This window comes from Astyanax mexicanus, chromosome 6 (assembly GCF_023375975.1).
Source record: "Astyanax mexicanus isolate ESR-SI-001 chromosome 6, AstMex3_surface, whole genome shotgun sequence".
Classification (NCBI taxonomy): domain Eukaryota; kingdom Metazoa; phylum Chordata; class Actinopteri; order Characiformes; family Acestrorhamphidae; genus Astyanax; species Astyanax mexicanus.
Window position 1 is genome coordinate 44,989,786 of NC_064413.1, and position 12,173 is coordinate 45,001,958.

The 12,173-nt window shown below is 42.5% G+C and overlaps 1 protein-coding gene across 3 annotated transcripts in view; it reads right to left on the bottom strand.

Moving 5' to 3' along the window:
• Positions 1-11,818, bottom strand: part of nrp1a (neuropilin 1a) — a 93,106-nt gene extending 81,288 nt beyond the window's left edge. For 2 of the 3 annotated variants that reach the window (XM_049480381.1, XM_049480380.1), the window contains exons 1-2: positions 9,308-9,980; positions 6,754-6,928 (exon numbers count right to left, since the gene is read on the bottom strand). In XM_049480381.1, coding sequence (XP_049336338.1) covers positions 6,754-6,928; positions 9,308-9,377 — 245 coding nt within the window. In that variant the 5' untranslated portion in view covers positions 9,378-9,980. Of the gene's footprint in view, positions 1-6,753; positions 6,929-9,307; positions 9,981-11,415 lie in introns of those variants that run through there. The other variant, XM_007238653.4, reaches the window with a different exon arrangement.
• Positions 11,819-12,173: the final 355 nt, after the last annotated feature.

Genomic DNA, 12,173 nt, shown 5'->3' on the forward strand with positions numbered 1-12,173 from the left:
GGGAAGTTACTTCCAGTCACACATGAGTAAGATCTAATCTCTGAGTGGGGAGAGGCCAAAATTAATAAGGAGGTGTCCCAATACTTTTTTCCATGTAGGGTATCCCTGAAAAAGCTGCTCATTATTACTATTATTGAGGTAACATCCCTGGTTTTGAGTGTAAACAGGATTTATTACAGCTAACTTATAATCATACTACTGAATATAGTCACGACTGATCATGATCAGTTTTGACAATGGTGAAATTGATGCAGTTGAATCAGCACTTCAGACTAACACAAGTGTAAGTGTGTGCGTGTGTGTGTGTGTGTGTGAGAGAGAGAGAGAGGAAGAGAGAGAGAGAGAGGGATAGATAGAGAGAGGGATTGTGCTTGCCCTTTTCACTTCAGCAGAACACATGACTTCCCCACAAAACAACACTGTGTGCAGGTCTAGTCTGGGGACTTCCCCTGCTCAGCTGTTTCTGTGTGTGAGTGTGAGCGAGTTCAAGCTAGCTTGTGTGTGTGTGTGTGTGTGTGTGTGTGTTTGTGTGCATATGTGTTACAAAACACTGCCCAGAATTCACAGAGACACACAGCATAAATCTGATTTGGGACCAATGGAGAGAAATAAACAGCTTCCAAACACTCCAAATTGCCCAGAGCCCTGCCAAACGTCCACAACGTAATGGGCTGCTTTCGCCCCACACAATCGAATTTAAACCACCCAACACTTCAGCTTCACGCGGCGCGCTGCCTGTCATCGGGACAAACGGTTCTGGCGGTTCTTCAGGAGGCCGTATTCAGCCGCTGCACCTGTTTTAGACCTGTTAAGCAGGACCGAAGCGCTGCCCTGGTCATGCAGGCCGCTCTGACTCTGGAATAGGCTGACCAGTGACTTTGATCTCTCAGCCTGACAGGGGCTTCTCTGACACTTTTGCACAAGCAGACACAGAGCTTATGTTCGTTAACGGAGGCTATAAGTATCCGGAACAATCTGTGTCAGCCAAGTCCTCCTCCTCCTCGTCCGCTGGCCCTGAGGTCAGAGCTTTCGCTGTTTTTAAAAAGCCCCGTCAGCGGTAGATGAAAGAGGTGCACTGCATTCCTCCCTTCTTTATATCCACCCTCCATGACAACGGCTGATGAACGAGCGTGTCGTCCGGCCTCTTCATACTTGCAGGGGTTGCTGAGGAGCCGGAGACGGGGCTAAAGGTAAGAGCTGCACTGTATATAGAAACTCACACATCATCAAAAAATAGTTGCACCCAGAAGGAATCAACTGACAGGAATAAAACATGGTGAGTAGATTTTACATTGGTTTTATATTGTGAGGTGTGCAAACAATTCAAGTTTCACACTCAGCCAAACATGAGCAAGGACGGGTCTTATCTCTGTACCTGACTGACTATATAAGGTCACCCGTTTCGTGTGCCTTTTGGTTTATATGTCTAATATATGTGTCTATTCAGAAAACAGAAACAGCATTAATGATCTATTCTCAGCACATGAAAACATATATCACTGTCTGCGGTATCTGACCACATGATACCACACAACAATGCCACAAGGCAATATGTAGCAGCATGACAATGTGTTGCAGTGTTTTGCCTGCATTGCTCTACAGTTCAGAGTTCAGACTGCTGCCACTGGGTGTCTAGGAGGATCAGGAAGGTTTATGGTGGTCCTCAGCCCAGACATGGTGCCAGGGTGGAGGGGACCCCCACAAGGCTCCCTTGCTTTGCTGTAGCTTATGCAAACAGTGCATAAAGAGCTTTCATGGCTTTAAAGGGCTTTGGGCACTGGTGGACACCAAAGGGAAAAGGGAATCTTTAACAGTTACACGTCACTTTCACACAAACACAATCACACACACACATGCAAACTTATTTAGGTTTGTTTTTACGCTCTGTCAGTACATAGTCACACATATGTGTCATATATTTCATGCATAATTAAAGAAAAATATGTAGGAATATGAGACCTGTGTGTATTACATATATGTAATTATAGAGAACCATAACATGCAAGGATGTAAGGACCTATATGTCGGAATAATATGCCCCCTAAGTATTCTGTATGTATCTATTGGCCCATGTGTCTCAATAATGTGTACTATATGTATTACACATCTGTAAGAAAATCTATGCACCTATAATCTACCCCATATGTATTATGTATATGTAAAGTCTCATATGCAACAATCATATGGCCCATATGTATAATGTATATATATATATATATATATATATATATATATATATATATATATATATATATATATATATATATATATATATATGTATATGTAATGGGAAATCTCTCAGCCTAAACCTAGCTAACCTCTAACTAACCTCACCCATGACATGGACACCCACACACACACCCACACACTCACATATACAAACAAAGCCTCTAACCCTCTCTCTCTCCCAGCTGATTCAAATCCCCAGCAGGGACTCTTTACCTTATTAACCAGATCTGTGTAAATCAACGCCATGCTATGGTGGGAGCAGATCCTCCGCTAACCAGCTGCACCTCCAGCCCCGGTCTCCTCCACCACAGTGCTCCAGCCCAGCTACAGGATGTGCATTGTGCGTTCGCTCAGAGGAGTGTGTTTGCTCTCCCAGCAGGGGTGTGTGCTGCTCTGTGTGCCGAGCCAGCGGGACAGCGAGGAGGCCGAGTCTCCGGGACGGGGAGAGGCTGCACTCGGAGGCTTTTGGTTTCTACTGAGCTGCGGGGGGTCCGAGCACTTCTAAAACACTGAGAGGCCCAGCGGCGCTTAATGACTGCTCCCAGGCCTACAATGGGCTTTTCTTAAGCGTGCATTCCCTGAATATTACTGCCCCACAGCCACCCACTACACGTTCTCTGTGTGTCTCTCTCACACATACATGACTGAAAGCACTATAGCCAGTCAATAAATCCTTGATTTCCTTGAAACGAGAGCCTCATTTCTCTTTTCTTTTTTCTCCACTGTTCCACCTTTCAGGGTCTTAAAAGAATACTTGATTTTTTAACCTACTCTAGATTTGACATGTACACAGATTGACTACCAAGAACAGTAATGTCTATGTACTTTTTCACAGTACAAAAAAACTGACTGCAAACTTTTTTTATGGAAGTCAGTGGTTAGAACACTTTGGAACGTGTCCATCGGCTTCTATTAAAACATGTTTTGGGTCTATTGACTTTCTGTTTCTTTAATGATTCTGGTTTACTGGCTATTCTGGTTGACTACATGCTACACAAGGATTATAAACGGATATTTTATTTTAAAGTAGGTAGACTCTATGGATAAAAGCATTGAGACGCATCTCTTCATCATTCAATACAGCTGTTTCAAACTGTCAAATGCAAACTGCAAAAGGTGTCTAAATAAAATCAAGCACCTAGCCATGCAGCTACCTCTATAAACATTAGTGAACGAATAGGTGGTTATAAAGAAGATACAACTCCACATTAATGCTGAGCGATATAGGTTAGGGTGTCATAAAAGCTCCTCATGTTGTAAGGGTAATGTTTAGTTGCCCCAATACTTTTATCAACATAGTATATCTAACACTCTGAAAAGAAAGAGATGTTTTTGTGTTTGGTCAGCAAGTCTGCCTGCATCAATGATTCATGACGCTGTCAGAGGGGATCTCCTATCTCGCAGAATGCTGCTTTTGACACAGCATACGCAAAGATGCAGCAGCGTGCCAAGCGCCGAGGCTCAGAGAAACTCAGCCAGCTTTAAGAGGCACGCTGAGTGTGCCAAGAGGTATTTCTGCGTCCAACACTGAACGCCTCGCACTGACAGAAGCAGCAAAGCTGTCTCCCGTATCCTCTGGATGCTCAGGCTTGCTCTGTTTTGCTGTTCGCATTCAAACTAGGCCCTTCTGGGGGAAAACAAAGTTTCAGCACTTTTAGCAATATACAGACGCGTGCACCAGCATACATACGAGTGTGCGCATTTCTCTGCTACATAAAAGGCTTAAAGAACAACTCTCAGATGAGACAGTGCTGAACAACACATCTCCGGCTCCTAGAAGCCATACACTCTCCTCCCAGAAGAAACCTGCTCGCTCCAGCAGGAGAGTGGGAGGCAGTGAAAGGAGGACTCCAGTTCAAATATTTGTCTTGACAGGGTCAGCTTTCTCCTCCGACTTCATGGGCGTGCAACCTGAAAGCCCTTAGAAAAGACGAGAAATGCAAACATGGCCCAAAAGACCTGTCCTTAAGAGCCACTTAGGATGTTATCTAGTGGTGGAGCTCACATTCCTTCTTTATTCTTTCTCCTTTCTCTCTTTTGTCTCAAGTTTCCTCCCAAACACATAACAATCAGAAAGTAGTAGCTCTTTCTTTCCTTCACTGGCTATGGAGCACTTCTTGTTTGCTTTGTTGATAACAGACATGTCAGGAACATGCAGAACATGTGTGTTCCATTTGGCGCTAATTAGATTGCCAGCGGCTCACTGAAGCGGCCTCTGTTGCTTCCATCTGATAAGAAGGCCATTTCGGACATCAACAGTTTCCATCATGCAGGAGCCTTTAATGTGAGTCCAGCCTGAACAGCAAGAGTCGAGAAAAACACTCCCTAATCTGCAGATACCAGACCCGCCAAGCAGATGCCCATCTCTGCTCTAAATCAAATTAGCGGAAAACATATATCTCCATCTGTGTCTCGCCTAAGTTTACACCAATCGCTGTGAAGGGAAAATGAGAAGAACGTTCCAAACCTGCGTCTGCTCTACATGACTTCTAAGGTTTTATATTTTATAAAATCGAAGATTTCACTTCCTTATTTTTTTTAAAACTTCTTTTTACACACAAAGACGGAATAACACTATCATTACCATGCTAGTTCTGTACAGGGTGAAAGTACCCCATGAAAAGAGTCATCAACAAAACACCTCAAAGTAGGAAGGTTTAGCCCTAATTGCACTCTACTCCCTATTTTGTATGCTATGCAAACAAAGGAAAAGTACATTCTAAATCTAAACTTGAAATCTAGTGCTGTGTGCAGACAATGCAGTTTTATGACCTATGTAGTTCAATACATAGGAGGTATATAGGAGGTATTTTAGATTCAGCCAGAAACAGTTGCATGCATGTGTTGTGATGTTTTGGCATTGGTATTTTCATAAAGCTTTGTATTCCATTTTCCCTGTCCACACAGTTTTCCTAAATCTCCAGCTTATAGAGCATTTTCAAAAAGCGAAAAAGCTCAATTTTCAAGAGAAAATGCAGACAAAAGGTTTTTACCCTTTTCAAAAATATCCAGATATGTGTGGACAGCTTAAGAAGGAGAGATTATTGAGAGGAGCCCAAACCCAATTAAGCACTAGTCTCGCCTTGAAAACGAATCATAAACCGCAGACCAGATTTTGTTTGAGGACAGCAGGGGGTGCCCTGGAAGATCCAGGAGGTTCATATTCTCCCCTTCTTCTTTTCTTGACTGAAAACCAAGATCAGGGGGACGAGAATAGGTTCTCGGTTGGCTTGTGGTGGACTGATTAGATTTCACAGACGTCTTCGCAGGTTAGCTGCTGGAATATCCCTTAATGCTGCGGTTTACAAACCGTGACCGCTCAAACGGGTAAACTGCACACTGGCCTCCCTCCAAGCATAATAAGGCCGCTTGGCAACAGGGCATGGAAGGCAATATCTCCAGTAACAAATGAAGGAACAATAAACAAATTCACGCTCAAGCGGGGATGTAGAGCAGAGTCCAATCTGGTGAAGAAAAAAAAAAGGAAACTCGGAAACTTACAAAGTACTTGTGCTGGTTTACTGCGAAAAGTGCCTGACATGGCCGGAGGCATTGTGTTAAACTGCAAAGAACTGCCTTATTTCACAAACGGAGTCGGGAAGGAATGTGCTTTTCTGCTTTTGTGCTTTTCTGCTTACCGCCCCAGGCGCTAATTCTTTTACTCAGCATATTTAAACAGAGGAAACTCATTCCTAGATCATTTCATTAGAGGCCCAAGCACTGTATCTTCACCATGTGTCCATCCACACTCCAAACTACTATATGAGAAGCTCAGGTTTAAAGACTGTGTGTGTGTGTGAGGGAGTAATTGTGTATGGTAGGAGGGAGGAAAGGGGGGGTAGTCTCTGGGTAGGGAAACCTGAGCTTTCAGAAGAAACGAAGCCCTTTTGTGCAGACAGCACTGGGTCATCTGAAGCTGTAAATCTCTGAAGGTTTACAGGGCTGTAAAGAGGTAAAGATCCTGATAAACTGAGCCACTAATACGAGACTGTCCACAAACACAAAAGGACTCAGGGCGGAAGACTATCTGGGTGGAGAGGATAGTGTAACGGAGACAAGCGCAGGGCGACAGTCCTCCAACAACACTCTCCAGACCCTCCGGCACAAACAAAGGAAGCAGACGGGGCAGAGCAGCAGCAGAGCAGAGAGAGAGATGTGCACCAACTCACGTTACTGATAGTGTACAGATAGTGTACTATCCAACACCAACAGCACAACAACAGCACAAACTGTACACTCTTTAAACTGAATCTGAATCCTTTGAATCACGGTGCAATTGTAGAAATCATTTCATTTTCAGTAGTATTCCCAACAATATATCCACAGGTTATAAAAAATAAAGATATAAAATGCCTTATAAACTCCCTATAAACCACCTAGTGCACAAGCAAGGGAAAAAACAAAACACCAATTCAGCATTCAACCAATCCACAGCCAAGCCTGAGCCAGGACAGCCTGAGCCCTGCAAAGACCTTCTCTGTCTGGACGCTAGGTGGCGCTCCTGCACGCAAGAAGAAAACTCACTTGCACTCGCGGTCCTCCAGGTCGAAGTGAGGGTTGAAGTTGATGAGGATCCTCTGGTGAGCTTCTGGCGTCGTGATCACCCACACGCACTTCTGCGAGGGGTAGTACGAGGTTGGGTAGCCGGGGGAGGTCAGGTAGTTGGCGCTGGCGATCCTGATGTTATCGCCACATTTATCTGCAGCCAGATAAAGAAACGACACAAACACACACGTATAAAGACACACGAACGCATTCACAGACACACAGGGAGAGGTTGGGCTGGTGAGAGCAGGGAAATACAGGCTGTGAACTGAGAGTATGAAGAAGAAGCAGGGAAGTCGGGGAATTGGAGAGCTGGAGTTGGAGAGCCAATTGCGCTATACACTGTCTTTACAGTCTGTATGAACTGAACTTTCTAAACCTTGTTCAGCACCAGCAGGCGATGTTTATTCTGTGGTCTGAATGTTGTTATATATTATTTATCATATATAGAAACAGTGCAGTTTCTGTGATGCTGTTTTTTTTATTCCTTATTCGTTTCGTATAGGCTCAGGGTCACGGAGAAAGCTCAACTCAGACCCAAACATCTTTACTGAGGCTGTTCTATAGTCTCTAAAAACACATTAGCTAGTGTATATATAGTATTTTCAGCTTTATTTATACACTGTCTAAAGTTGGACATATCGATTTAAACTAGAAACTTACAATCACAGCACTAAGGCACAACAGAATTATGTTAACTGTTGATCATTTATTTGCAAACTAAAAAAAATCATTTTTACCATTATTATTGTTTTTAATTATTATTATCATTGCTTGTTCATTTCGTACATAATTGATCTATTTGAGAAACTTTTTACAGTCCAGCGAAACTAACGTCCTACAATTAATAAATAAATGAAACGCGCATAACTTTTTGTCAAACATTTTAAAAGACAAAACAGTTCCAGATAAGATAGGCTAAGAAACTTTAGAAGTAAAATAAGTCGTAGATAAATATTAAAAGTACTGAAAATAATGAATACATAAAATTAAATAATAGATAATAATAAATAAATCCTGGCTTTTAAGTAACCATTCACGCTTTTTGTTCCGCAAAGCAAGTACACACAACTTTCCAAATAACTTTACTGCTAATAATAATAAAAATAAAGGTGAAAAAAAAAATAATACTGGTAAAAAATGACTACAACTTTCAAGAGAAGAAAAAACTTCTAATGAAACTCAACTTATATTTCAGCCATTTAAATTTTCAATTTCAAGTAATTTTGGAGCATTTCTTTCAGTTTATTCATCTTTTAGTTTGAAAGTACAGGACACTGTTGTCAGAAAGAGAAAATGGCAAAAAAAAAAACCTGAGATACTAAGTTTTTAAGAAACGTTGGCGACATATGTATCAGATCTAAGTGAATGGAATGGCTTGTCCAGTCACAAACTCAAAACTAGACCAGTTTAACAAGTTTTTCAAACACTTTTTCATGTTTTAAGTGGCCAATAGTTTGGCATAAATGGTGTCTCGTGGCCCCAGACTGGCAGGTTCATATGAGAATTAAAAAAAGAATCACAGTAAACCCACGTTCTATTTGACGTTTTCAGCGATTTAAAGAATTTATATTGGCCCATTATTTGCGATGACTGACACGCAGATTCGAATAATGTTCAAGTGTGAAATGGTGTTGTTTATGGATCGGCGCTAGTCATGCAAGTGAATTAAATGACTTTTTCAGTTTTAAGCTCACAACTAGACCTATACAGTGTCAACTTTACAAGACAATGAAAAAACACTGTTGATTATTAATGAGTGAGTCTAAAAGGATTATACTTATTTAATTCCAAGTTAGTTGAAGCTTTTTTTTTGGTCATTTTATCAATGATTTTATTCAGAATTGTGAGAAACAGTAATGCTAGGGTCAAAACAAATCGATAGAAATTCTAGATCTAGACATAAAAAACACAGAAGGGTATTTCGGAATTCCAACTGGAGACCAATTTTAGTAGCTTCTAAACACCTATTTTTATTTAAAGTTTCGAATAATAAATAAAGCAATAACAAAACCCCAAAAAGAACAAATCAATATGTTATTTTCTTGTAAGATATGTAAACTTTACAGGAGACTATATTCCAAGTCGCCTTGATGCATGGTGGTTAGTCTAATCATTATACAAGTTGAGTAGAATAAAGGCCTATTTCCTGATTCATTTAAATATGGAAAAGTGGTAGAAATCAGGTTTGGACATTGAAATTAAGGGAAAGCGTTTCCCATCTTAAACTGGAGAGCAATATTACAAGCTTTTGCGCACATATTGATGTTTTAAGATCTAATAATGAAGAAATATAAAATATGGGCTCACCTGCTCTTCCAGGCAAGGGGCTACGGACAGGTTTAGATTATGGGCTGCTATTTTAGGGCTTTATACAGCGCACGGGGATCCTGGATCCTGGACGAGCAGGTGACCAGGAGCTAACCTGAGCATTCCCCACCTTCAGTAACCCACAGATACACACTGTGCGCTATGCGCTACACCTAATATAACGAAAAACAATGGTTTGGAAGCAGGTATAAAGAAAACTTACCGTTTTTGAAAGCCCTCACGATCTCCAACACTCCCAGTAAGCCCACCAGCGCTAATCCACAACAACGCATCCTCGGTCCGGGCGATTCAAAACTGGACCAGAACCAGAAAATGTCCCACACCAAAAAAAAATCAGGAAAAATAGAAAATCCTCAGAGATCAATATTCCCGGATTCTGGATCAGAAATCAAGCTCGTGTCACAAAGAGATAGATAGTGTTGCTGTTGTGTTCAGGTCTCTGTCATTCCCTGCTCATCCCGCCGCTCAGCTCCTTTCTCCGCGCGCCTCATCCAGCCCAGCTCCTCGCTCCAGCTCCGGGGCTGCCATGTCCCTCACGCGCTCACCACGCACCCATACACACGCTCTCTCTCACACACACTCAATCGCACGCGCATGCATACACAGCCTGGTACACACACACACAGACAGACAGAAAGGATACACACACACACACAAAGAGAGAGATAATAAGTATCGCGTGCAGAACTTTAATCCTCGTCCACAATAAAGAAGACACCGAGCACAGTGAGCGCGAGCCGGAGTCACACACACAGTGAGTGTGTGTCTAACAGAGAGTGAGAACAGAGGGTGTGTATGTGTGTATCTAAGAGAGAGAGAGAGAGAGAGAGAGATGGAGCTCCTGCGCGCTCGCGCTCTGGCTGCAGAATGAGTGTGTGTGTGTGAGTGAGCGCTGTTTAAGACTCGGAGTGTGACAGCAGAGGAAGGAGCTGCCGCGCGCGCGCGCGCACACACACACACACCGCAGACAATCCAACACACAGACTTAAACAGGGAGACACCCCCTCACACACACACAACTACTGCTGGCACAGAGAGAGGTATAGGGATATTGACATTCTCTCTCTTAGTTTACTAGTTTCTCACTCGTTTCTCTCAATTTCTCAGTTTTCTCATTTTTTCCACAATCTAATATTTATTTTTATGCCTATTTCTCATCCTATTTCTCTGTTTATCTCTCTTTTCAGTGTGCGTTCTTCTATTATAACGCTCACACTTTCTCTTCTATTTCTCTTCCAGTATCTCACTTCCTCTCTCTTCTGTTCATTTCTCATCTCTTTCTGCTTCTCTGTTTATCTCTCTCTCTTCTATGTGCTTGCGTCTTTTATAACTCTCTGTCTCTTGCTCTACTATTTCTCTTATAATATCTCACTCTCAATCTCTTTTCTGTTCATGTCTCTACTTTCTCGGTTTATCTCTTTCTGTTTCTCTGTTTCCTTTTATCTAATTCATTTTTCTATTTCTCACCATATGTCTCTGTTTATCTCTCTTCTGTGTGCTTGCTTTTTTTCTAACTCTCTCTCTCTCTTTGCTTTTCAATTTTTCTTTTAGTATATCTCGCTCAGTCTCTTTTCTGTTTATTTGTGTTATATCTGTTATAGTCTTTTATTTGTTCTCTATCCCCATTAAGCTTTCTTTCTCGTTATCTCTGTCTTTCTCTTATTTACTTCTCTTAATGTCTCAATCTCCATCTCTCTGACTCTATCTTATGTTTACATCTTTTTTCTGTTATCCCTCTAGCTCCTTCTCTCTCTCTGTCTTCTGTTTATCTTTCTTCTTTAAATGTTCTCATTCCCACTCTCTTTCCATCTCTCTCTCCTCTATGTGTTTTCAATTGTGCTTTCTCGCTAAACCTCTCTCTCTCTCTCTCTCTCTCTCTCTCTGGGCTATTGTTGCCTACTTTTAAACCGTCAGATGACAGACCATACACACACACCTGAGGGGTAGCACACTGCTGCTGTAGCGCTGTAGAACCTACAGTACACACACTGCTTCACTAGGGAAACTGAAACTACTGAATGGAACCGGCCCGTGTGTTTGTGTGGTGTGTGTGCGCGCGCGCGTGTCTCTTGCGCTTTATCATGCACGCGCGTAGCCAGCAGTCTAGCAGGAGTCAGACTGCAGGTTTGAGGTCTGAGACTGAAATACAGTAGACTGTAATATAAAACAGGCGGTCTCGTGATGTGACACGAGCCTACTACATCCACTCCCACTCAGTCACACCAGAGACAAACACCGCCAAATGTCAACACAGACACATACCCACGCGCCGCTGCTCTGTCCACCCCGTGCCAATAAATCAATCCTCACCTGCCTCTGGATCCAGTGTGTAAATCCAGTGATGTCCAGAGTGTCTCGGGGTCCAGCTGCTGATGCTGCTGTTGCTGATGGGGGTCGTGGTGCTCTGCTGTTGCTGCTGCTGCTGTGGTGAAGGAAGGCTGTATAATCCAAAAAAAACTCCGCGTGAGGAGCGTTCCTCTAATGCACGCTCTCTCTCTCTCTCTCTCTCTCTCTCTCTCTCTCTTCTCTCTCACACACACACACACACAAACCACACTCTCCCTACACACTCCTCCAGCGCGTGAGTGAGCTGTGCCAGGTGTGTCTTCCCACGGTCGCTCACTCTTTATTAACTTCAGACACATCCAGCAGTAGAGGCTCGCTGGTGGGCTCTGCCCAGCCCAGGAGGAGAGAGAGAGAGTGAGAGAGAGACCTAGAGAATAAACAGAGAGAGAGATCTGCTTACTATTGATACTAAGAATATAAACGTGCTCACAGAATATGAGTGAAAAAAAACTAAAATTATTATTATTATTATTATTATTATTATTATTATTATTATTATTATTATTATTATTATCAAAGCTTGCTTCTAAAACTCAGTTCACACGATCTGTTATCACATCTGTTGTCCGGTAGCTAGGCGGGCACTAGGATGTCTCGCCCCACCCACATCTCCCAAGCCACGCCCACCAATGCTGTAAATGGCTAAACACAGTCAATGCAATTGGTTAGTCGTTTATGTTCGAAATCAACCCGCCCAACAGGAGGGATTACAATCAGCCAAT